We start from the raw sequence: 27,842 nt of genomic DNA on the forward strand, positions 1-27,842 counted from the left end.
TAGTCATGCATCATACATACTAGGGGGAGTACAACTGGGGGGATCCATAGTGAAGAAGGATCTGGGGGTTTTAGTTGATCATAAGCTCAATAATAACATGCAATGCCAAGCTGCGGTTTCCAAAGCGAGCAAAGTCCTTTCTTGTATTAAGAGAGGTATGAACTCCAGAGAGAGAGATTTTATTTTGCCCCTGCACAAATCATTAGTAAGACCTCATCTGGAATATGCAGTTCAGTTTTGGGCTCCAGTTCTCAAAAAGGATATCAGGGAACTGGAGAAAGTGCAGAGAACGGCAACCAAACTGATAAGAGGCATGGAGGAACTCAGCCATGTTCAAATATATATAAAGGGTCCATATAGTGAACTTGGTGTTAAGTTATTCACTTTACGGTCAACACAAAGGACAAGGGGGCACTCTTTACGTCTAGAGGAAAAGAGGTTTCACCTCCAAATATGGAAAGGTTTCTTCACAGTAAGAGCTGTGAAAATGTGGAATAGACTCCCTCCAGAGGTAGTTCTAGCCAGCTCAGTAGATTGCTTTAAGAAAGGCCTGGATACTTTCCTAAATGTACATAATATAACTGGGTACTAAGATTTATAGGTAAAGTTGATCCGGGAAAAATCCGATTGCCTCTCAGGGGATGAGGAAGGAATTTTTTCCCCTGCTGTAGCAAATTGGATCATGCTCTGCTGGGGTTTTTTCGCCTTCCTCTGGATCAACTGTGGGTATAGAATTGGGTATATGGGATTGTATGATATTATTATTGTTATTATTATTTTTATATGGTTGAACTGGATGGACTTGTGTCTTTTCTCAACCTAAATATGTCACTATGTATCTAAGAGTGAAAACTTTTACATTTTGGATATAGTAGGGGAGGGTTAAACCCCCTATTAATTTTTTTTTTTTTTTTTATATTTTTATGCTGTTTGCATCCCATTGAAGAGATTTTTCGTTACTTCCTCTCTGAAAAACACAACGAAAAAAGAGGAAATTGTCATCAGAACATCAGATGATTTTCTTTAAAGTGGAAGTTCAGGCAAAACCTAACTAACTCTAAACCTGCTCTCTGCCACATTCTAAACCTAATCTATCTAACCCTGTAAACAAATCACTCATTTAAAAATTATGCATTTGTGCAATTTCAGTGGCAGCCAATGTTTATTGGCTCATGCAAACGCTTTCAAAGGGTATTTTCTCTTAGCTTAGTGAATGCGGTAAAAGTCCACTCAATCACTTGCAAAGGAAAAAAAAAAAATGCCCACGATTGAATGCTGAAAGTCAGCAGAGCTTCACCTCATTCGCCAAGCTAAGGGAAATTCCACTTGCAAAGTCAACAGCCTAATTGCCATTAGTAAACCATCCACGTGTTGCTGGTATCCACACGTGTCAAGGGTAATTATACCGGTTGTAAAATTGTTATTGTTTTATAAGGCTTAGTGTGGCATGTAGCAAGATGGCAGAGACGACATCGAATGTGACGAGCGTCGGCTCGTCGTAGTCGATGACTTCACCGCGTTCTTGCCATTCAAAAGACTGGCGGTTCTTTTGAATGGCCGTCTGTACACAGGGCTTGGCAAGGCAAGCTTGCCAGGAATCCCGTCAGGAAAACCAACGTTTTTTTCCTGACGGGATTCCCGGCCGTGTGTACAGGGCTTCACTTACCTTTTCCTTAGATTTCCCTTCTAAAAAAAAAAATTTCTTTGAATTTCTCACTTCCTGTTCCTCCTCAGTAAGCTGTTCTGGCTGACTAACCCCCAACTAGAACGACTCGGATGATGGGGGCAAGCTTACTGAGGAGAAACAGGAAGTGAGAAATTCAGACAAAGAAAAAAAACATTTAGAAGGGAAATCGAAGGAAAAGGTAAGTGAACCAACAATGCACTAGCTTAAAGGAACCCATTTAGAAAATAAAAAACAACCCCTTTAAGGCAGGATGTGTGTCAATTTGGTTATACATGTCACTGGGTCATGTCAATAGAAAATTTGTGAAATACATTAAATACTGTAATATCCAACTGGCTGGCAAATGACTTTATGGTCTAACTGATGCCTATATAGTGAGGAGTGACCTGAAGGATAATAGAGCAGACTCAATCAGCCTCTGCCTTAAAGCCTGACAGCAATGTCACATAACATTTGAAGGTACAGCAGTGGAAGATGCAATCAGCAATGCCCTTTAGGAAAAAAATGTCAGGTTTCCACTACTTGAATGAAATGGGACGTCTCTCACACAGGCCCCATGCTGAGCTGTCCCTGTTCACAGCCCTCCAAGGTATGAAGTATATGGAGATAATGAATACAAATTGCTTGTAGGTTCAAAGAAGCATCAGAGCTTTCTTTAAAGCTCATGAGCAAAGACAAAGAGACGTATCTACAGACACTTGGCTTGCTGCAGGTGAACTTCGCAGACATTACGCTACAGAGTACAAAAACAACTGGAAATGTAGATGAAATTGCTGACTTTTAATAAATTAGGATATGACAAGCACTTAAAAAAGTAATCTTCAACGGCATGGCATATATATATATGACTATATATATATATATATATATATATATATATATATATATATATATATATATACACACACACACAGTATCACACAAAAGTGAGTACACCCCTCACATTTTTGTAAATATTTTATTATATCTTTTCATGTAACCACACTGAAGAAATTACACTTTGCTACAATGTAAAGTAGTGAGTGTACAGCTTGTATAACAGTGTAAATTTACTGTCCCTTCAAAATAACACACAGCCATTAATGTCTAAACCACTGGCAACAAAAGTGAGTAAACCCCCTAAGTGAAAATGTCCAAATTGGGCCAAAAATGTCAATATTTTGTGTGGCCACCATTATTTTTCAGCACAGCCTTAACCCTCTTGGGCATGGAGTTCACCAGAGCTTCACAGGTTGCCACTGGAGTCCTCTTCCACTCCTCCATGATGACATCACAGAGCTGGTGTATGTTAGAGACCTTGCGCTCCTCCACCTTCTGTTTGAGGATGCCCCACAGATGCTCAATAGGGTTTAGGTCTGGAGACATGCTTGGCCAGTCCATCACCTTTACCCTCAGCTTCTTTAGCAAGTTCACCACTTGGAGTTCACCAGAGCTTCACTAGATGAACATCCAAACATGGCAATATATAGTATATAGCAATGAATAGATCAGCATTTCTCAAACGTATTATTTATTATAAAGGAACCCTTGAAATATTTTTATGGATCAGGGAACCCCTTACAGACATCTAAAATGTGTTGCTGGCTCTGCCAAGTGGTGTTGGACCCCAAACTATCCTGGCATCAGATGGGAGGTCAATTGGCCACAGCTCAATGAACCCCTAGTAACCTTTTCGAGGAACCCTAGGGTTCAGAATGTTTGCAATAGATCGACAGTCGGATTATCTGGAGGGTAGCCCCATCCTCATCAAAGGTACAATAAAGCCGTGTACACGCGATCGGTTTATCTGATGAAAACAGACCGATGGACTGTTTTCATCGGGAAAAAAAACGATCGTGTGTGGGCCCCATCAGTGTTTTTTCCATCGGTGTTAAAAAATAGAACATGTTTTCAATTTTTCCTATGGATAAAAAAACGATAGAAAAATCAGATTGTCTGTGTGGAACAGAAAAATCCACGCATGCTCAGAATCAAGTCGACGCATGCTCGGAAGCATTGAGCTTCATTTTTTTCAGCTCGTTGTAGTGTTTTATGTCACCGGGTTTTGGCACGATCAGAATTTAGTCTGATAGTGTGTATGCAAGACTGATGAAAGTCAGCTTCCTCGGATATCCAACGAAAAAATCCATCGGATTAGATTCCATCAGATATCCGATTGTATGTACAGGGCTTTACACGCCCGATTCCCAGACTCACGTAATGCAGCTAAAGACCCACAGTGTGTGCCTGCACCTAACAATGACAGACCTACAATACATTTGTGTGCTTTTGATGTAGATGGGACATACTCAGGGCTCAAGTCCTGCGGGAACGCGTGGGAACGGAGTTCCTGCACTTTTTTCACAGCAGGAACTCAGTTCCCTTTGCAGGACTAGAGCAGCTGAGAGCAGCCGAGCCGCCCAAGCCAATCCTTCACTAAGCGGCGATGCCCAGCTCGAGTCACTGTCAGGGGCAGGCGAACCTTAGTAATCTTTTATGTTACTGGCCGCTTCCTGTATATGGATTCATCGCATAGTGTGCGGGTATTCCGTCACTTCCTCGATGCCGCAATGTCTCCTGGGAGCTTTTGTCATTGTTCCCAAGAGACATTGCAGAGGTCTGTCGCGAATGATCGCAGGATTTAGAAAGAACTTGCTTCTAGTAATAAAAACAAGCGGTTTAGTAATTATGCATCATTTATTTTTTTGGTGGGGGAGTGGATCTTGGGTGGGAGTTCCCACACTTTTTTCCCCAGGACTTGACCCCTGGACATACTCTTCTTATATTTCTTTCCATATAGATATTTCTCTGTTTTGGTGTTAATATTTGTAACATTTAGAAACCACACATTGGAGAGACATCTTGGAACAGCAGTATGACTTTGCTTTTGGAAATGTTCAGGGAATTGTCCCACGCCTGGGTACCTTTTCTTTGCTATGAGTAGCCGTCGTCTTCTTTTGCTTTGTTGGGTTTGGTTGGTCTCCCGCTCATCACAATTCGAATATGAATGTGTAAAGTGTGAATGTTCACTCCAGGATTTCCTCCACTACATCCACATTTTAACACGTCTCATTTGAGCCGAATATTTATTTGCCAGCAGACATAAGTGTCCTGTACTGCTATAGTTTCCTTTTTTAGCCAGTTTCCCTGAACACATCAACAGTTTCTCACACATCAGCAGCACACAAGTCATTGTCTGAGGAACTGAGAGGAAGTGGCACTTCCATGATTTTGATTCTTTAGTCTTATCTCTCCATCTTTACAACAAACAAAGCTTTAACACCTACGGTATACCGACTGACAGGAAAGTCACTGTCATCTGAGAATAGTTTCCCATGGGTCTTCTTTTTTTGACTATCAAATTAACCACTTCAGCCCCGGAGGATTTGGCTGCCAAATGACCGGACCACTTTTTTGCGATTCGGCACAGTGTCATTTTAACTGACAATTGCGCAGTTGTGCGACGTGGCTCCCAAACAAAATTGATGTCCCTTTTTTCCCCCACAAATAGAGCTTTCTTTTGGTGGTATTTGATCACCTCTACAGTTTTTATACTAACAATAATAGAGCGACAATTTTGGAAAAAAAAGCAATATTTTTGTTTGCTATAATAAATACCCCCGAAAAATATATATTAAAAAAAAATTTTTCCTCAGTTTAGACCGATACGTATTCTTCTACATATTTTTGGTAAAAAAAATGGCAAAAAGCGTTTATTGTTTGCGCAAAAGTTAAAGTGTCTACAAAATAGGGGGTAGTTTTATGGCATTTTTATTAATATTTTTTTTTACTAGTTATGTCGTGATTTTTATATCATGACTGACATTATGGCGGACACATTTGATGCTATTTTGGGACCATTCACATTTATACAGCGATCAGGGCTATAAAAATGCACTGATAACTATATAAATGTGACCGGCAGTGAAGGGGTTAAGTGTGTCCTAGGGAGCGATTCTGTGTGGGGGCGGGGCTTACAGTGACACGACACTGATCGCTGCTCCCAATGAGAGGGAGCAGACGATCAGTGTCCTGTCACTAGGCAGAACAGGGAGGTGCCTTGTTTACACTGGCCCCTCCCCGTTCTGCCGTTCCGTTCGTGGGTCACACGGGCACGGTCACAGAGACCACAGCGCAAGCGTGTGCGCCTGCTAGGTGGCAGATTCAAAGCAACGTATAAATACGTTGCTTTGCCTGCCCGTGCCATTCTGCTGACGTATAAGTGCGCAAGGCAGTCGACAAGCGATTAAAGGAGATATTTGTGTATGTAAGCAACTATTGTTTTCTGTTTTTTCTTAATTTCTTTATTTTATCCTCAGTGGCTTAACCACTTAAGGACCACCTAACGCCGATATACGTTGGCAAAATGGGACAGCTGGGCACAGGCACGTACATATACGTCGCCTTTAAGAGCCCAGCTATGGGTTGCGCGTGCACGCGACCCGGTCCGAAGCTCGGTGATCCCGGCACCCGCAAACCTGATCGCCGCCGGTGTCCCGCGATAGGTCACAGGAGCTGAAGAACGTGGCAGTGGCAGCGATCGTCTGTTGCCCGATATAGGGAAAGACGATCAATGATGTGACACGTCCAGCCCCGCCCCCCTACAGTTAGAAACACATATGAGGTCACACCTAACCCCCTACAGCGCCCTCTAGTGGTTAACTCCTAAACTGCAATTGTCATTTTTACAGTAATCTGTTCATTTTTATAGCACTTTTTGCTGTGAAAATGACAATGGTCCCAAAAATGTGTCAAAATTGTCCGATGTGTCCGCCATAATGTCGCAGTATAACCCATGTGCCTTTCCAATGGTCTGAATGTCCACTCAGTGTACCTTAATGTGTTTCTTACTCCATCATTTTATATTCCTGATATGTGGCTATTGTACCATGCACGAAAAAGTATCCTGTTCTCCAGGGGTGGACTGACAACTCATGGGGCCCCCCGGGCAATAGAAGATTATGGGGCCCCCAGGCTTACAGATGGCCACCACGCCAGGAGGCAGTGCAGAGGCAGGGCAGCTAAAATCTCAGGATTTTCACATCAAAAGCATGTCGGTTTCAGACATATCAGGGACAGATGTAAATAAAACACAGATTTTTACATACTGTCCCTGGTTTTATTGGGCCTGGCAACCCTGATGGGGCCCCCTAGTGACATGGGGCCCTCAAGCAGTGGCCGAGAGCCCCAATGATCAGTCCACCCCTGCTGTTCTCTATGTATTGCCTGCTTTGTGTAAAATTCCTGGTGTTCCTGCCAGTCCCTCTCTCCAGTCTGCTTTCCTATAAAAAAAATTGACCACACTAAGCAGGAGAGCACAGGGTGGTCAGTTCTCCAGCTCTGCTGGGTACACAGCCTGCCCTATGCCAATGATCAGACTTGTCCTGACACAGGCCCACACATACACTGCCTTTCACTGGGAAGCTCAGTGTGCTACTGCCTCTCCTCCAGCTCATGTAAACCTGAGAACAGAAGGAACAGAAAGAATGTGATCACTTATAGAAAAAAAAGGGGGGGTATTTATAATGTTTCTTTAAATCTATAAACAAAAGTTTTGCCTTTTTATTTTTAACTTGAATGGGTTGTTTTACAAGGTGATTGTTTACAAACACTTTAAGTAATGCCCAGTACACACGATCGGAATTTCCGATGGAAAAAGTCAGACGGACTTCTTCCATCGGAAATTCCGACCGTGTGTATGCCCCATCGAAGTACTTCCATCGGAAATTCCGAGTAATTCCATCGGAGTTTAGATAGAGAACATGTTCTTTTTTACTCCGATGGAATTCCGTCGGAATTTCGATGTGATTTTGGTCGGACAAAGGTCAGATCTTGTGTACGGGGCTTTAGAGTAATGGGAAGGTTGTAACCCGTCAGTTTTTTTGCCATCTGTGTCCTATTAGGCAGATTTCCCTGCACTTCCTGCCCCATACCCAAAGCAGGAAGTAAAAGGAAATCACTCGATAATGAGGGAATCACTGGTTGTCACAAGAATGAGTGTGCCCATTGGAAGATTTATTTCCTATTCCTGGTGTTAGCCAAACATTTGGGGTTTCTTTCACTTTCAGTGATAACAATAAACAGGACAAATGGAGAGGGGGAATCTCTTTAATGGGATCACAGACAACAATGAAAACCTGACAGGTGTTGCAATCCCTCTCCATGTGAAACAAAAAAAAAAAAAAAACGTTTGCCTTTAGCTATACTTCAATCTGTGATTACATAATATATTCAGAGAAGCTAAAGTAGACTCAAAGTTTATGCCTGAAGAAGAGACTGGAAAGCCTCGAACGCGTGCACCTCCCGCGCCCGGATGTGAAGTCGGCAGCCACAGCTGTACACAGTGGAGACCTGCACTGCGCACTTCAGTTCCGAGGGCTCTTTTGGTTCCCATCGACGCTGCAGTACGGATCAGGACACCACATGTCAGTGTGAGGACATCTCGTCTTCTCCGGGACCCCCGCGGATGAACCCCTTACAATGTACTATGCTGTTTACCTACATCAGACATGTGAGTAGGTGATTTATATGTTTTTTAAACATTCCCAATATTAAACACACTTGCTACGCTCAGAGGGCGCTGCTTTGTGTCTCTTTTCAAAGTTTATGCCTGCTTTAAACAATTAAGATGGGGAGTAGAAGTAATAAGAAAAATACTTACCTGTGTTCTATAACAAAGATATCATGCTGCACCAGGGGCGGCCTGTCCATTAAGGTAGCACAGGCCCCGCCCCCATCCATTGCCGCCTCCCCTATCCATGCTTTTGGCCTCTTTCAGGACACCAGCGCATGGATTCAATGTGGAAAGGCTTTTGTTTGAGGCACCGATTATAGCCAGAGGCTGTAATAGACTTCAATATAGGGTGGGATGGGGTTGCAGAAAGAGCGCTCCGAGTCCACCCAGGTGTGTTACAACAGTGAATCAATATTCTCTGCTGTAACACTGATCCTCTTCCCGGGCCATTAAGGAAGCAGGTTTTGACACCAGTCACCCAATTGGCTGAAAGGACAGGCGATCCTATTGGATGCCTAGGAGGATGAGGGGAGGAGAGATAAGCCACCATGGAGGAGAGGACTCGGAGCTGAGCCGCAGCACCACACCTACCTGCCACCCACCATGATGGAGTAAGTGCCAGACCGACCGTCAAACGGGGGGGAGGTGGTTGGGTGCTGTTTGAAAAATAAACACCAGCCACCACTGTGCTGCAAGGTCCAAAAAGACATGGATGAGAGAGAATTTGGGGTGGAGGAACTTGATTGGCCTGCACAGAAGTCCTGACCTCAACCCAATAGAACACCTATGGGATGAATTAGAGCAGAGACTGCGAGCCACACCAGTGCCTAATCTCAAACATTCCCATAGACACACTCCTAAACCTTGTGGACAGCCTTCCCTGAAGAGTTGAAGTTGTTATAGCTACAAAGGATGGGCCAACTCAATTTTGAACCCTATGGACTAAGACTGGGATGCCATCAAGATTCATGTGTCCCAATACTTTTGGTAATATAGTGTATTTAGGATCTCCATGTATTGTGGCCTTGGTGTTCTTCTGGAGCTTGTTGTTAATCTGGGGCTGTGCAGCACACATTATCCTGGAACATCACAATAACATCTGCTAGAGCAGCACGTCTCTATATGTTTGGGTATATTGCACTATTTTATTTTATTTATCTTCATACACACAATGTAGTTATTTACTCAAGAAGATTCTTTCGTCTGTTTATCTGTCACAAGTTCTTTCTTCTGCAAAGCTAGTCAATACTCTGACTTACATTTGTTTTTTAGATTGCAGAAATGTGATTAGAAGATACTGATACATGTTCACAGTGTTACAGCGGATCAATACTTCACATACAGAGATAAATGTATTGTCCTCCCCAATAGTTCTCTCTACTAAACTGCATTGTGAAGAGACAGCAGCTCAATATTAAAGTTTATTCAAACTGAAGAGCAAAAAATGTAATATAGTGTAGCTTACCAATTCTTAGATGTGGTGGCTGCATTCATTTTTTTTTTCTCAAACTTTTTTTGCCTTTACAACTGGTGATCCTGCCACTAAAACACTGTGGCTCGGTTCACACCAGTGTGTTTTATTTCATGCTAATTGTAGAAATGCAGGACATTATGTTTAACATCCTATGGATGTTAATGCATATTTGTGCCTCTGCGTTTTTGGAAAGGATTGGGGACTTTTTTAAATGCAAAACAGTTTTTTGCTATTTTGGTTCAATAAACTTCAATGGAGAAGCTGCAGAAAAGTATTTTGTGCTTTTTACTGCAATTTTTACAGCGATTGTAGTTCTACATTTTAAAACCTGCCCAATAACAAATTTGCCAAAAAAGCACATAAAAAACACAAAACGTGTCAAAATCGCAGCAAAAAACACTGCAGAAACGCTCGAAAACCAACTGCATATGAGTGAATGGAGCCTTATGCCGCGTACACACAATAATATTTCGGGTTGTAAAAAAACAACGTTTTTCAGGCTCTAGAAAAAAACAACGTTTTTTTCAACTTCATCACTAAAACGGCCTTGCCTACACACGATCGTGAAAAAAAAAATGCTCTAGCAAAGCACGGTGAAGTACAACACGTACGACGGCACTATAAAGGGGACGTTCCATGCGGATGACGCCACCCTTGGGGCATCTTTAGCTGATTTCGTGTTAGTAAAAGACGATTTGCGCTTTTCTGTCTGTTACAGTGTGATGAATGTGCTTACTCCATTACGAACGGTAGTTTTACCAGAACGAGCGCTCCCGTCTCATAACTTGCTTCTGAGCATGCGCGGGTTTTTCACGTCGTTAAAGCCCACACACGACCATTTTTTACAACCCGAAAAACGACATTGTTTAAATAGTCGTGAAAAAATAGAGCATGTTCGAAAAAAAAATTGCCCATTTTTCAGAACCCCAAAAAAATGCTCTGAAGCCCACATACGATCGTTTTAAATGACATTTTAAAAAAACCTTGTTTTTTACAACCCGAAAAATGATCGTGTGTACGCGGCATTACTGTCCCAAGGTGACAACTCTCAGGCTGCATTCACACCTTGGCGTTTTGAATTGCGGGCAGATTTGTCATAATAGGGTATTATATTGTATTTGTGTGCATTTAAATTAAATTTAATTTTCTCAAAAACGTTTGCTTTCAAAAAACCGCTGCGCAAACATCGTGTGACATAAAAAATTTGAGCCAACTTTTTTCTCCTGGGCCTTTGCTTTCAGAAAAGGCGGTTCTAAGAAATTTTCTAGTAAAAAAAAAAAAGATAGATGATTATGTTAGTCAGGAATGGAAATGTTGTACAATGTGAGGCCACAGTTTTGGGTGAGTGTCACGTTGACACAACCCGGATGTTATATGCCTTATGGAAAAAAAAAATCTCTATTTTTTTTTTAAAGATAATAAAAGTAAAAGTAACCCTGGAGTTAGGCTTTAAGATTGCATTCATTGCCACACTTTTATCATACCAGTTAGTGTTATTGAGCAACAAGGGGCATGGACTCTGGCATCAGGCTGCATCCATGTCATATACATAACATTTGATCAAATTGCTTGGGTTGCATCATCTATTGTACAGGGAGGGAGGAGAGCCGAAATCAATCAAGTAAAATGACAGGAAAGGGGGTGTATCCAGACTCTATATTCACACTATTGTCTGGGTGATGCTGTATAAAAGACTGTAGAACCCCCCACATGTATTTATCTAGATTTTAACATAATGGGGGCACTTCTGAGAGGGTTTATAGATATCAGCAGCTCACATAGAATAGATGTAAGCAAAAAAAAAAAAAGGAAACCCATACTTCTCTTTTAATGCACATTATGTCTCTGGGTAGTTGGCAAGGCTTTTTCCCAATTTCAAAGCTGCTCCCCTGACTGGCGGCGGTAATATTCAAAAAGCAGCAAGAGGTGGAGGAACAGATAAAGCAGAAGCAGGGAGATCCTTGCACTGCAGATCCTCAGGTACAGCTTCTTCTCCAGCACGGAGAACAGGGAGTAGCACAGTTGTTACATTAGAAAATCGCATTCTAAATCTCCTAAGACTAGAAGCCAGAGGCAGCAATACCTTAGATCTCACACAGCAGATATACAGAGGCTGCAGAGGAAGTCCCCTTCTATTTTTCCAGAAGGTATTTAAGACAAAAAGGTAAATCTTTCAGGGTACTGCATAGGCACAATTAACATCCCTAGAGATACAGTAGCCAATCTTTACTTTTTGCGTTCAGGTCCACTTTAGTCTCCTTTTTTCAAGCAGACGCGAATGGGGCATACATTGACTCCTATGGGCAGGCGGATGTCAGCGGAGATGTGTCAGCTGACACTTGTCTGCCATCCGATCCGCTAAAATCAGACGTATGGCAATTTCCGTTCGCCATCCGTCTGGGTGTATAAATCGGATGAAAATGGACATGCTGTCCGTTTTCATCCGATCTCTCCATAGGAATCAGCGGCGCTCTGACAGGCCCCTCCTTGCTCAGTGATCAGAGACAGACCTGTCATCAGCCAGCTCAGTGGAACGATCTCCTGCTGTGCTGGCGGACTCCTCTGAAACAGATTCGCCATCTGTGATTGAGGCCTTAAAGGGGTTGTAAATGTTCGTTTCAAATTTTCTAAATAGGTTCCTTTAAGCTAGTGCATTGTTGGTTCACTTACCTTTTACCTTCTAAATATTTTTATTCTTTGTCTGAATTTCTCACTTCCTGTTTCTCCTCAGTAAGGTTGCCCCCATCATCCGAGCCGTTGTGGCTGGGGGTTAGTCAGCGTGCTCGCCCCCTCCCTTGGGACTACATCTCTGCAGGGAGACACTGTGAACAAAACCAACAGATCTTCAAAGCTTCAATATTATTGTGAATTGTGACAAGCAGTTACATTTAGGGGAGAAACAACTTATTTCCACGTTTGCGGCAAATTTGCGAAAACCCCACTATATATTTATGTGTTCCCATTCAAACAACATGCCTAAAATTGCTAATGGCGATTGTAACGGAATGGCCCGTGATACCCAGAGACTTTTGAAGGATGCGGGGTACTCCTGTGCCAGCGTCACTAATGACTCTTGGGTCATCCTATGTCCAATAGGGGCATAGGATGACTGAGAAATGATATCATGAATTACATGAGATGGGACAATAATGATAATTCATGTATTGCAGGATATCTTGAAATATTACAAGTTGTTAATTCTGACCAACAGGTCAATAGGAGAGTGACTAATTCAATGTGGTACATAGACTGTTGAGGTGCTAATTAAGTCTACCTGGCTGTAGTGAAAAAAGCTTGCTGTGATTGCATTCTATTGTGCCATTAGTCTGCCTCTCAAGAACCTTTCATTGTGTGAAGTTCTATTGATGATAATATGTGTTGTGACTTAGCACCCTCTAAAGGTCAGACGTCTGACTTACGTCTACAAAGGAACGTGTATTGTGTGGCAGGTGAGAATAACATCGCGAGTCAGAATGTCTGGGTAATGATAGTAATTAGTTCATGTAGATTATCTGAATGTCATTATCTAAAGGAATGTGTATTGAAGTTCCTTGTGTCATGTTGTGGGTGGAGTTGAGTCATTGTCCATATTTGGTTACTAACTGTATAAGAAGAGCGGAGTTTACCATTAAAGTATTCATTCGTTTGGAACCAGAGAACAGAGCTTGTGTCTAGTTATTCTGGGAAAATCCATATGGATCGTGTCTGCTGGATTGTGGAGTGTCGGATAAGCTGTCTTGGGTTGGTGGAATGAAATATCGTAAACGGTGTTAACCCCTGACCGTTACATCGATTATTATTTTGTTAGCTATGTGAATGGGAACATGTGTCGTGTTTGCTGCAAAATTAGCATCACCAATAGATAAATTAGTATTTTACACCCTCAAAAAATTACAGGAAACATCCGAAATAAAAAAAAAATCTGTGAAAACATCCAATTTTACCTGTTGATTATACGTTCTTTTTTTGTACAGAAAATGAAGATTCATGGAAAATGTTGCACTTATTTAGGAGACATTGTGGTTTATACAAAGTGCACAAACATTTTAGAATTCTTTATTTAGGAAATTAGTTTGTGTTGGAGAAATGCAACCCATAAAACGCCATTTCATTTTGTTACATTATTATCCACAGATGTAAGTGAGCAGCCGTCCTTCTTTCTTCCCCCTTTTCAAGGTCCTTTAATTGTACTTTTGTTTCATTCATCTGAGACTATGCCAATTGCCAGTGAATACCTGTGACACTCGGCGCTCTCTCGTCCTCCCAGTCTGTTCTCGAAAACATTTCAACACAAACTACAAACCCGAACAATTCCAAACGTGAACTGTATTTGTATTTTATGGTGACAAAGTCTTTTCTTTCCATTCCGAAGCATTCTTTTCTAGATTTAGTCTAAATTGTGTAGCCCAATGTTATGTTAAAACTGTATTTTCCAAAATGCAAACAGTGTAAGTACCTGAATTTGATTGTACAGCAGCACTCACACTGGGTACGGGAAGTGTAATGGGCATGCTGATAGGAGGAAAAAGCAGAGTGACCAACCAGACAGGGCTACACACTGTGTGGCAGAGCTGTGTAAATCTAAGGACTAGATAGACAGATACAAATAATTTGGCAGGTAAAAACTCCCATATATAAACTGTATTTCCTGTGTATTTGATCTGTTTATCTGGAGCTCAGCTTAAATTAAAAAACAAAGTGAAGGACATTCTATCAAGCACTAAAAGCGTAAAACAGTCCCCTCTGGGTGATCTATGTACATTGGAAGGATTTGTTGCAGATCCCTACCTTTTGTTATTTTGAATTCCTCAGGGCTTTTCTGTGCCTCTGTACCAAGTACCGTCACAAGGGACGGATCAGTGATGATCCCCCCCCCCCCCCACGTGAACCTCCGCTTGCTCAGCGGGGTTCGCTCCGTTGATCCCCGCTGAGCCGGATGACAGGGCGGTCCCCGCACACTGTGCAGGGACCACCCTCTCTTTTCTTCGCTCTACCCTATGGGGGGATCGGATGAACACGGACCGTCTGTCCGTGTTCACCCGATCCGATGACGGATAGAAAAATAGGGTTTTCCTCCATCTGCAGAATCGGATCATTGTGGAACCGGGTGAGATCGGGTGTCAGCGAATGTTCATCCGCTGACAACCACAATCTCATAGGGACCAATGTATGTCCCTTTTTCATCCGTACACGGATGGGTGAAAAAGCAGACATACGGTCCGCTTGTGTGAAAAATCCCTAAGTCTAATGGGAGTGGTTTCATAATTAATTATCAGGTGTGCAGCTGCAGAGCACTAATGAGGAAATCTGCTGGGCCTGCATCCCTTTAGATTTGCTCCTATTGAAAGTATCTCTTAAAAACTGACATTTATTCATTGAAAGAGATGCCTGAAATCTGACTTTGGCTCACCAATTTCCCCAGAAGTCTGACTATCAGACAAGCAGGAAATGATGTTTCTGGGGGGTGGTCAGTACAGAACACCTACAGGTAGCCATATTGCATTGCATTCTCAGAAAATTACATTGGCTGCAGATTAAAAATGACGTTTCCTTTTCAATAACATTTAATTCCAAAATGATTAGTGTCGCAATCAGATGAGCTATATATTTTCTTCTTTATTTGCCATTCCCCCACGAAAGTGGAGTTACCCTTTAAATGTCATGGTCAATGATCCAGTGGGTCTAGTATTGTTTACTTTACACCCTACAATGTAGAACCAGCCTATGGAGGTTGGTTTGACTAGAGAAATGGGTGATGCACCTATTTTTAAGGAACCGTGTCAATGTATTTTTGTTTGCTTCAAGCAGTGTTTGCATTCCAATACAAGTCTATAGCAGGGGTAGGCAACCTGGGGCCCTCCAGCTGTTGTGGAACTACATTTCCCATGATGCATTGCAAGGCTGGCAGTTACAATTACTCACAGAGGCATGATGGGACGTGTAGTTCTGCAACAGCTGGAGAGCCCCCGGTTGCCTACCCCTGGTCTATAGGATTACAAAACCCGCTTGAAGCAGGTCAAATGCACCTCTCAAATTCTGATTGGTCTTTAGAAGAGTTTCAAACTGATATTGTCGCCACAAGGACTTTGAATGCTTGTTGGACATGGTCAAACCTCCTCACCACACAAGTAAACAGCACCAGCTATTTTCTTTTCATTGGTCAGGAACTAGATCTAGCTAAGGCACATTGAATGAAAAATTCTCAGCATAAACAGGCTGCATTCTAGTACAAGAACTCAGTAAGGCAGACCATAGATGGTGCAAATATCTTTCCTGCGAACACGATTCTCCCTATCAACACAGTGCTGACAGGAGAATCCCTCCGCCAAGCTATTGTCTGCAATCGTCAGTGATTAACGCTAATGGCTATAGCAGCCGCTAGCAATAATCGCACGTCAATCCAGCATGCTGGTTGCACCCAAGTTGATCAATAGATCAACTTGATATATTCAGCCTGTCCACACATGGTTCGAATCTTGGATGGTTTCTGCTGAACCGTCTGAGATTCGAACCCTCTATGACTAGCCTAACTGAGAAGGTGCTCTGAAAACAATGGAAAAGTCACTAATGAGTGAAAATGGTAGCTCTGCCAAAAATGCTACGAAGTATATTTTGGCTGTTCACACACAGTGCAGAACATGAAAAGAAATGGGCCATCACATTGCAAGAGAATTTTCCCCAAAGGTTAGTGGAATGTGGTGAAGTTTCACTTTTCAAAAAATACACAATCACATGCACAGAAAATATACAAAGAAAAATTGCATTTTTGCTTGCACATGATTGGGTTATGAAAGTCAGAGGAGCTTCCCCCATTCACTAAGCTCTGGGGAAAATGTCCCTGAAAAGTGCATCTACCACTTCAAAATGAACAATGAATGAATGTTTGCTTTTAGTAAATCAACCCCAAAGAATTAAATCAGAAGCAGCCAAGGAAGTTATATTCTTTAATCGTTTGCCGACCGCCGCCAGTAGATATACGTCAGCAGAATGGCACAGCTGCAGAAAGCAACGTACAGGTACGCTGCTTTAAATTTGCCGCATGCGGGTGCAGGGCGCAAGCTCCGTGGCCGAGCCCGTGGGACACGCAGACTCGATGTCTGCCAATGTCCCGTAACCATGTCACGAAGCTGCAGAACAGGGAGATGCAAGTGTAAACAAGGCATTTCCCTGTTCTGCCTAGTGACAGGACACTGATCTACTGCTTCCTGTCATCAGGAGCAGTGATCACTGGTAGCCCAGCCCCCACACGGTCAAAATCACTCCCTAGAATACACTTAACCCCTTCCTCGCCCCCTAGTGGTTAACCCCTTCCCTGCCAGTGTCACTTACACAGTAATCAGTACATTTTTATAGCACCGATCGCTTTATAAATGACAATGGTCCCAAAACAGCGTCAAGTGTCCAATGTGTCCACCATGTCGCAGTCACGATAAAAATTGCAGATCGCTGCCATTACTAACTAATTAAAAAAAGTTATAATAAAAATGCCATAAAACGATCCCCTATTTTGTAGACGCTATTAACTTTTGTGCAAACCAATCAATATACGATTATTGTGATTTTTTTTACCAAAAATATGTAGAAGAATCAGTATCGGCCTAAACTGAGAAAAAAAATGTTATATCTTTTTTGGGGATATTTATTATAGCAAAAAGTTAAAAATATATATTTTTTTCAAATTTTTCGCTTTTTTGTTTATAGCGCAAACAATTTTTAAAGCAGAGATGATCAAATACCACCAAAAGAAATCTCTATTTGTGGGGGAAAAAGTATGCCAATTTTGTTTGGGAGCCACGGACCCTAGAGAATAAATTGGTGGGTTTTGCAATTATGTCACACAGTATTTGTGCAGCGGTTTTCAAGAGCAGTATGTCATGCTTTAAAATTGTGCAGGCCCGCGCAACGCCAACAAACAACGTTACTTTTATTATCCATAGGCAATGCTTTAAAAGCATTTACAGGTTACCACTATAGATGTATAGAGGAAGTCTAGTGCTAGAATACCCAGGATCTGATGTCACAGTGATACATCACATGCGTGGGATGATCGCGGTTTGCGTGCGTTCAGGACCGACCAACGCGTTCGGTTTTGATCACATTTATTGCAGTCACAAGGAATGTAAACCTCCCTTGTGATAGCTATTGGCACGTGACAAGTATTCTTATGGAAGGATCGGGGTCTATAAGACCCCAAATCTCTCCTTTGCATTTGAAAGCATTCAAAACGCCAAGATCAGGGTTTTTTAAAACTGGCGCCTTTAAGACTCCAGTAAATCGGAAGTCATGTCATGACTTGGCTTCCAGGTTACTAAATCCAGGTTACTAAATCCAGTCCCGGCTTTCTTCGGGTCTCCAGCCAGCTGGCGGACATGGTGGCTGGTAGTTTGGAATACACCCCCCCTCCCCAGCTGATTATAATAACAACCTGGTGTCACAGACCTTTTCTTTTGCTTGTAATAACATCTGAGCAGCTGATTAGACACATCAGGTGTTATTACAAGAGAGCCGACCATCGGCTCTAAAAAATGGTATCGGGGGTTGTGCCTGCTGCCAGCATCACTCCAGGACAACTACTTGAAGCCAAATTATGTACAGGTAAGTGATTTGGTGGCAAGCGATTAAGGTATAAAATGTCCCAGGGTTTGTATTGTCCCCCCTCACCCCCTAAATACTTACTGAGCTCTCACTCAATCCAGTGCTGTAGTCTCTCTCCTCTTTCCCTGTATACACAGGACAGCAAGGCAGCAGCAGGAGCCAATGCCTTGATCAAATCCTGTGAGCAGAGTGAAGGGGGGCAGCCAAGCCAGGCTGTGTGTGTGTCTATGGATGCACACAGCCCCGCTTGGGAGTGAGCCCACACCAGAAACAGTTTCCTATTGTGGTCCTTGGAGAAAAAAAGCCAAGAGTGTCAGTGGGGGACCACAGAAGAGGAGGCTGGGGTTGTTCTGAGCAAAACCATTGCACAGAGCAGGTAAGTATAACAGCTTTGTTATTTGTTTTAAAATACTTTACAATCACTTTAAAGCGGATGTGCGCTCCAAAAAAAATATTAAAAGCCAGCAGCTACAAATACTGCAGCTGCTGACTTTTAATATTAGGACACTTACCTGTCCTGGAGTCCAGCGCTGTCCGCAGCAGAGGACGAGCGATCGCTCGTCACCCTGCTGCTCCCCCCTCCATCCACAGTGAGGGAACCAGGAAGTGAAGCGCTCCGGCTTCACTGCCCGGTTCCCTACGGCGCATGCGCGAGTCGCGCCCGCCGATTTGCTCCCGCTGTGTGCTGGGAGCCGAGTGTTCTCAGCACACAACGGGGGACGGACAGGATGTCAGGAAAAAACCTGTCTTTTGCCCGTGACGTGTGGCCGGAAGTGGGTGCAGATACCTGTCTGTAGACAGGTATCTGCACCCCCCTCCCCCCTGAAAGGTGTCAAATGTGACACCGGAGGGGGAGGGTGCCGATCAGCGCGACTTCACTTTAGGGTGGAGATCCGCTTTAAAAATATATCTTAGCCTTAAAAAAAGAAAAAGAAAATCCCCCTGTGCAAATCTGTAAATTGTAAAACTCGCAGGATTGGCCTTGAACCAATAGTAGCAGAACCCAAACATCATCTCTATTTAAAACATTAAAAACAGCTGACCACAATAAGCATGCCATACCATGACAGAGTTATCTCCTAAACATCCAGACAAGAAACGTATTTTATTCTAATGATTTATTTACAAGTATAAGGCGAAATTAGCTCTTTTTTTTATATACTAGTTTAAAAAAAGAGCCTTTGTCATCCCATATTACTGTGCTTACATTAGTAATCATCTCAACACTGTAGTACATTAATAACAAAAACATCTTTAAAAGACAAGATACATGTGCTTGACAGCGTCACAAACATTTTTTTTTCTTGTATAAAAACAAACTTGTGATAAAGTGTGCCAGTAGACCAAAAAAAAAGAAAAAAAGAAAAAAAGAAAAGAAAAACAATAATCTGGCTTATTTATTAGCATATTGCATAGAGTGGTGGCGTGTAGTAATTCTATGGCATCCAATGAGATACTATATTTAACTAAAATTCCACTCTCTGTTGCTGAAAGCAGACATCTGATTGGTTGTACACAACGCCACTCTATGCAATGTGTTGATAATTAAGCCTTTTTTTTTTATCACATATTATGATTTTTTTTTTTCTTTTGTAGTTTCTCCCCCACTCTTAACATGATATGTTCAGCTTAGTCTTCATGGTCAGAAGAGAATCGATAGGCACTTTATTAAGTGGTGATAACACATCTAAAGTCTTATGTAACAGATTTCATGTCAATGAAACCAATAGAATGACTTGACTTCCTTACAGACGTAAAATAAAAAAATAACAGGATAAGAATAAAATAAGGATTGGACATGTCAGATGAGAATGGACAGGAGCACAGCTGTGCAGGGACATATTTTGCCTGCCCGTTGGGATGCACCCACATTCAGATCTATCTAATAATCAGTCATTTTTAAAGACGCCCATCGAGCAGTGGTTCACTATGTGTGGCATATGTGCCATTGGTGGCCCATGTTCCCCTTACAGTTGGTGAGCACCAGGTCAGGCTTTAGGATAACAGTCCACAGGAATATATGGGACCTGGAGTGACAGCTGCCAGTGTTGATGTTATGACATTCAAGGATATGTTCACCTTTATATATAAAAAAATTATAATTATAAATGCACTTTTTTTGCAGGTAAATAAATGTGCATTTTTTTTTTGCTAGGTGCCTGGAAAGCATTGCACCTGTGATGAGCATATCACTGGTGCCATGCAGGTCTCCTGCAGACTGAGTGTAAGCTGTCTGCCCCATACATCATACAGATAGGCAGTTTTCACACCGACAGGAAGACTCAATTAACTACCAGAGCGCTCAACAGCGCCATGGTAGTTCATTGAGAACTAGCCCCGCCCCACCACAGGATTTGATTGACAGCAGCTGGAGCCAATGGCTCTCAGCAAAGCCTTTGAGAGCAAGGAGAAGAGGAGAGGGGTGCAAATGGGCAAAGTTCTTGATCAAAATCAGGCAAGTATAAGGAGGGGGGTGAGGGTGCGATACACACACCAAAACATTTTGTACCCTAATCCTGGGAATGTATTAAGGTAGAAAATGTTTGGCTTTACAACCACTTTAAAGCTGAACCCCAGCCAGATATAAAAGATACAAATACAGCTCTGTATTGATTATTATAGCATTAGATGCATTTATTATATAAAAAAAAGTGTATTAAGCTGTTTGCATGGCGTTCAGCTTTAACTTTACAAGAAAGGTGGTACTCAGGTGGTACTCAGATACCTCAATCATCATGTGACAACACTAACCAAAGTTAAATTCTCAGTTACATTTTAGGTTGAGAGTCGAAAAACTGCAGCTGAGCTGTGTATTTATTACCTTATTGAACGCAGATCACTCCCAAAAGGGCACCGCATGTGCAAATGAGCCCTTAGGGAAAGACTGACTTGAGACATTAGTCATTTGTCTCAGTAGTTTTTTTAAATGCCATTGGAAATAAGCAGTTCTAGAGGATCCAGGGAAAGGTTTAGCCTTGAACAGCTGGATGTTAGTGCCAGCCGGCATTCAGCACCAAGCCCAGACCTGAAATGATCAGCCCCTGGAGTTTGGATTTTGCTACATAGCGCTCAATAGGAACTCTTCTAGCAGATCATTGTAAACACAATACTCCCTCATTGAGTCCAGCGACTCTCTGTAGCAATAGATTACTGCTATAATAGATTGGGATAATGTAGGAAGAATGTTTCAGGATATAAATGACCTTCAGAGGTGTGGCAGAAAGATCGTGACCACCTATGGGAATTACTATACAAGACGCTCTAGTGATGGCAGCGTTTGCAAATTATAACCTGAATTTTCTCATTTACTAGGATTCTAAAACCTGGGCAACTCTTATCAGATCAGCTTCTGCTTACAGTGTTTCCTTTATGTGGAACAATTTTCAGAACTGTGTAACAGATTCCTCCATTTCAGGCTCACACCCTATGGGGTACATGGAAGCACAAAGCAAACGTTCTCTGGATCCTGGTGTTTTGTCACTCCTGTTAAACATTCAATTTTTTTTTCTTTGTTCAAACATCAAGCAATCCGTATTGACAATTCCTGACTCCCATCTACTATACATGGGGTTGGCAGCCAATATATAAGCACTATCCACAATAATCAGACCACAATTAGGATATTTGTCTTAGGAACCAGTTAACAAGATAGGCCTACTGTGAACGCTGGAAAATGCAGAACATTGCATTTTCACGTGGCTGGCGGTCAAATAGTTTCTATCCTGAACGTGATTTTTCTGCATTCAGGGGAGGGAAATTGAAGTTCCCCTAACCACAGCAGCTCCTAAACCCTTGTAAAAGCCTATATGTACATTGACACACAGGATTTTATGGAGTTTTGGCAAAAAATGCCAAAAGCTCCAAAACTCAAGCTTAGGAGCTGTAGTTTACATGAAGCCAAAGGTAGGGAGGTCCCTCTGTTTTGTTGGCTCCATACACTGGTGACAAAATCGCAGAGCAAATGCACTTAAGCAATGACAGCTACAGCTCAGCATCAGGAGTACTGCGGTTCTTGTGTCTTCTTAAGCCTAGTACATACAGGCTGAATGTCGAGCGGCATCGGTCAGTTCAATAGAAAGTGGCTGACATTCGGCCCATGTGTATTGGAATCGGTCCGACAGACGCTGGTCGTTCGGGTTGGCTTCTGAAGAAGGGGCATGACTGAAAAAGGTCTTGTGATCATCAGAGTGTTCTGGCAGAGGGGTCGTTTCCCTGTCGGAACACAATAGCTCAGCAGGGGAGATCAATGTACCAACATTAAATTGTTCGTACAGGGGCTCCTCCTGAATGGTAAGGTTTTTTTATTCAGCCCTAGGCTTTAGATTTTTGAAGGCAATCATTTCCTTAGTAATAGTTAAGCATGCAAAAAAGAGCAAATATTCTGATTTAGCTTACACATTTTCTGTCTTAACTGTGCATGAAAGGGGGATCAAATTAAAAATAATGACAAATTCCTAAAAATCCTTAGAAATCTGAATATGATGAAATACATTCCAGAAATAAAAAATGCTTACATAAAATCCAGGCATGTACAACCTACCACTTAAAGGGTATTCATGAATAGGACAAACATTGTTATACAAATTTCTTTGAGATGAAAGGCAATTGTAAAAAAGTGAATCTGTCACAATTTTTTTTTCCTTTTAGTTACATAACAAATTACAACATAAACATAATCAGCTTTATAACTGCTTAAAAACAAACCAAAGTGAGTAGGGTAAATGATTAAATGACCAATCTTGGGCTGCATGATAACAAGAAAATAATACTTTAGTCAACTGTTCCACATATGTATAAAAAGAAAATAAAAGAATCCATTGAGTAGAAACCTCAATTCATTCCGTTCCCACAATATATTATGTCAGTAAAAAAGAAACAAAAAAAGATACATGGCAAAACGAAACAAAAGCATGGCAGTCAATTCTTGACTCTTCATGAAACTCAGCTGAACGACATGATCTTCAGGGGAAAAAGATTAAATGTCACCAGTGATTGTCTTATCATAAAATATCCTTCCATGTGGATAACACTTCAGACCAAAAAGACAAGGGCAAGGAGACAAGAAGAGGTCCATTGTTGCTTCGCCCGTATTGCAAAAGGCACTAAAAAGAAGCATGATGTATACCACAGTACCATTCCATTTAAAAAATAATACAAAGTCTTCCATGAAAATAATTATTGCCTTTATTTGTTTATTAGTGTTCAGTGTTCCTCAGGAATAGAAGGGTCTCCCCTGTTCTTGCGGTAATCGGTTCAGCCGTGCTACCTGAGACGGAGAGGGTGGGACGTCTTGACGGAAAGGACCTTTAGACTGAGTGAAATTTGAGTCATAATTGTCTGACCCTTCAGACACCTTTTTTTTAAGCTGCTGTTCTTTCCGCCTCTGTTCTTGTCTGAGAAGTTCTTGGGTTTCCATCATGACCCTGGCATTGAATCCATGTCCACCCATGTAGCCATTCCTTGAGCCCTGATAGCTGGAATATCGAGGATTCTCCTTGGCGCTCTGGAAACCCTCTCCAGGGGAATAAGCTTGCTCCCACGAGTCTTGAGAAATAGAGCTAGGATTTTTGCGACTTTGCCTACATATGGATAAAACAAAGGGTTGTTAGCTTTGAGTGTATGTAAACCCTTACAAGCAACTTCTCTATGCTACATTAGGTCTGATAAATATAACATTAAAAGCATTGTGTTATATCTGTTTCAGAAGTGCAAAAAAACTTTACAATATGGTCTTCAAATGCGACTATATTAAAAGAGCGATAGTTGGTGGATATGGCTACAACTGCACCTCATCCACAAAATATCTTGGACCAAGGACAAGACTAAAAACTGGGGCATAGCAGACTTTTGTGGTGCAACACAAACAAATTACCCAATTCCTTATTAAAAATAATCCATTTATTCACATAATAATAAAACATTTATTGAAAACACGTTTGGTTGGTTTTAACTATACCCTACAAGAACTCCTATCCCCATTTATTTGGGTAAATGTTAAACCAACATATTGCATAACTAGATTGCAATCCACAGGTAACTTCCAGTATCCAAAAGGGATAGAGGTGGAGACCTCCAGTTCTCAATGCGTTTCTCAAAGGGAAGAGAGGAGTCATTGAACAGATCTAGAAAATAATAATATAAACATGGTAACCTCCAGTACTCACAAGGCCATACCCTCCCCCCGGGGTGAGCCTGCATACCTGATCTGGTGGCTGGTGTTCCGCCGATGCACAATATATCTGAATTGGTTAGTACATTAAAGTTATGACTATATGGATGATTACGTGACATTGTGAATATTGGAGATTATCATGTTTCATTTATTATTTATTAGATCTATCCACTGTTCCCTCTCCTGAAGAAGCAGAAGCCTCCACGAAACTTGTTGAGAACTGGAAGCCTTCTCCTCTGCCCCTTTTGGATACTGGAAGTTACTTGTGGATTGCAATCTAGTTATAAAATATGCTGGTTTAACATTTAACATAATATATAGGAATAGGAGAAGTTCTAAAACCAAATTAATTTTAATTATGGTTTTATAATTATATCAATAAAGTGACTACTGGTCAGGAATTGGGTGATTAGCGGACCTCCAGCTGTTGCAAAACTACAAGTCCCATCATGCCTCTGCCTCTGGGTGTCATTCTTGTGGCTGTCAGAGTCTTGCTATGCCTCATGGGACTTGCAGTTCTGCAACAGCTGTAGGCCAGCCAATTGCATACCCCTGCACTATATAGTCAAAAGTATTGGGACACCTGCCTTTACACGCACATGAACTTTAACCCGATAGAACACCTTTGGGATGAATTGGAGTGGAGACTGCAAGCCAGGCCTTCTCATCCAACATCAGCGCCTGACCTCACAAAGTCGCTTTTGGAAGAATGGTCAAACATTCCCATAGACCAGTGTTTCTCAATTCCAGCCCTCAAAGCGCACCAACAGGTCATGTTTTCAGGATTTCCCTCAGATGAAACGGTTGTGGTAATTACTAAAGCAGTGAAACTGATCAAATCACCTGTGCAAAATAATGGTGCACCTTGAGGACTGGAATTGATAGACACTGCCATAGACACACTCCTAAACCTTGTGGACAGCCCTCCCAGAAGAGTGGAAGCTGTTATAGCTGAAAAGGGTGGACCAACTCAATATTAAACCCTACGGACTAAGATACCATCAAAGTTCATGTCTGTGTAAAGGCAGGCATCCTAAAACTTTTGACAATATAGTGTATGTGTAAAGAAAAAAAAAAAGAAAGCAAGAGAACATTTATATAACAGAATAAGCCAAAACTAAAAAATAAATCAGTTTTCAGTGTAAATGCGGTCACTATAAAAAAAAAAGCTGAATTCATTAGTTGCTATGATCTGCTGCAGCTCACTAATTATATGACCTTTTTATAGACAGAATGAAAAGAATGAAAGTTGTACAGTAACCAATGACAGGTAATTAGCAAAGTGGACACGCTATTCAAAGCTAATTTCTGATTGGCTGTGATAGTCACTTACACCCAATGAATTGTGTTGCCATGTTAGATAATACACCATGTACACAGAGCTACATGTCTGCCTTTGTTTTCACTCAATCTTCTTTCTTAAAGGGGTTGTAAAGGTTCCTTTTTTTTCCCCTTTTTAAATAACATACATACCATACTTACCTACGTGGTGCAACTCATTTTGCACAGAGTGGCCCCGATCCTCATCTTCTGGGGTCCCTCGGCAGCTGTCTCGGCTCCTCCCCGCAAGAGCCAACCCCCTTCTGGGAAGCGCTCTCCCAAGGGCTTTAGCTTGCGGGTGCGCTCCCTTGATACAGTCGGCGGCGACACAGCCGCCGACCGTATCACTCGACCCTGTCCCCTGGCATGCCGCATCGATTTGATTGACAGCAGCGGGAGCCAAAAGCTGCGCTGCTATCAATCATCCAATGAAGAGCAGAGAAGCCAGCGCGTTCATGACACAGGACTTTCAAGGGCTCAGTTAAGCTAACGAGGGGGCTGGGGGGCCGCTAATCGTCGGATGTTTTTTCACCTTAATGCATAGAATGCATTAAGGTGAAAAAACATGAACCTTTCCAAACCCTTTAAGCAACCACAATCATATTAAGATTTCTTTCACTGTTTTCTTGACAAATGACAGATTATCATCACCTCAACCATCATTATTATTAATCCTATATAAAAATGATCTGCATTTTTCTTTATTGTTAACAACAACAAAAGTATGAAGAAACGCTATAAAAAAGGTGGACAATCTTTGATAATTGAAGAAAAGCCATAAATGTCCCCCCCCCCCTTACCTATATGAATACTGTATGTTTGAAGTTAAACCCTTTAAAAGTAAATCCAACAACAGGGAACAGAAATAGTGATTCTACTGCTTTCATCTTAACAGAAAAGAAAAGTTGAACGAGTTCTAAAGTATGGGCTATAAAGTCCTCCAGCGTCATGGCTGCTGGGACGTCTCATATCAAAGAAGCATCACTGACAACTGCCTCACTGTTCCCAGCAAGCTCCACATCTCCCCCACTCCTCTGTCTGATGGATTGCCTTGCTTTGACCCACTTCTAGCAGCCAGGAAGAGTCTCTTCCCCCGGCCTTTCCTCTGAGGAGTGGTATTCCTGACAGTTGTGTCTGGGCTGTTTCTGACGGCTGTGCCAAGCTACATTAGGTTTCAGTACTGTAGGAAGCTGGCTGTGTGAGGACTCCTGTAGATCTGAGGTCATTGAAGCTACTGCCTCAAGGTATAGAAAGCACAGCATGTGCCAAGAACCTTTTAATTCTATGAAGGTCAGTCTTTGAAACAACCGCTGCTTTGGAATTGCCGGCAGTTAAATAAAAAAGACAGGGCTGTTGCACAGTCATATACAGTTAGATTGAAAATTCATGCAAACCGTACTAAGCCGGTATCTGTATTATGTGCAGAGATGTGCTACTTGACCAACGTCTGCAAAGTAACAGCATAAAGTGACGCATGATCCAGAAAACTAAAGGCTAATGGCAGCCAAGACAAAGACGTACAAAAAGTATCAGAAGTTGTAATCTATCATACAAAGTGCATTAGCAAATGTTAGCATAGGATACAAGTAATTCACTTTAATGTGTGTTAATCTGCAAAGAACGTTATGTTTCTCTGCATAAATATTTGTTACGCAGTTGAATTACTCTGTATGTAAAAAGACTGCGCACAGAATATGGTGCAAGAATCTTCACCAAGTACGTCACGGTGTTTAAAATTTTACACACATAAAAAAAAATTGTATTCGGGTTTAAATCAATGTATGGTGCTTAAAGCGGAGTTCCGCCAAAAAATATTTTAAAAGTCAGCAGCTACAAATACTGCACCTGCTGACTTTTAATAAATGGACACTTACCTGTCCTGCGCACCTGCGATGTTGGCAGCCGAAGCCGATCTGTCCGTCGGTTCTCAGTCGCTGCCGCTGCCATCTTCGGTAAGCGAATCCTGGTTCCCTACTGCGCACGTGCGTGTCGCACTGCGCAATCCCACTGGTCCCTGCTGTCTTCTGGTACATGTGTCTCCCCCAGAAGACAGCGGGGGGGATGGGGGGGACGGAGTTGGCGCCGGTTGTGGCGTAGATCA

At 42.0% G+C, this 27,842-nt stretch overlaps 1 protein-coding gene across 13 annotated transcripts in view; it reads right to left on the reverse strand.

Annotated features, from left to right (window-relative positions):
- Positions 1-21,402: 21,402 nt before the first annotated feature.
- The window catches only part of PARD3 (par-3 family cell polarity regulator), a 768,046-nt gene continuing 761,606 nt past the window's right edge, over positions 21,403-27,842 (reverse strand). For all 13 annotated transcript variants that reach the window (XM_040352652.1, XM_040352650.1, XM_040352646.1 and 10 more), the window contains one exon: positions 21,403-23,828. In XM_040352652.1, the coding sequence (XP_040208586.1) occupies positions 23,462-23,828 (367 nt within the window). In that variant the 3' untranslated portion in view covers positions 21,403-23,461. The remainder of the gene's footprint in view (positions 23,829-27,842) is intronic.

Source organism: Rana temporaria, chromosome 5 (assembly GCF_905171775.1).
Source record: "Rana temporaria chromosome 5, aRanTem1.1, whole genome shotgun sequence".
Taxonomy (NCBI): Eukaryota; Metazoa; Chordata; class Amphibia; order Anura; family Ranidae; genus Rana; species Rana temporaria.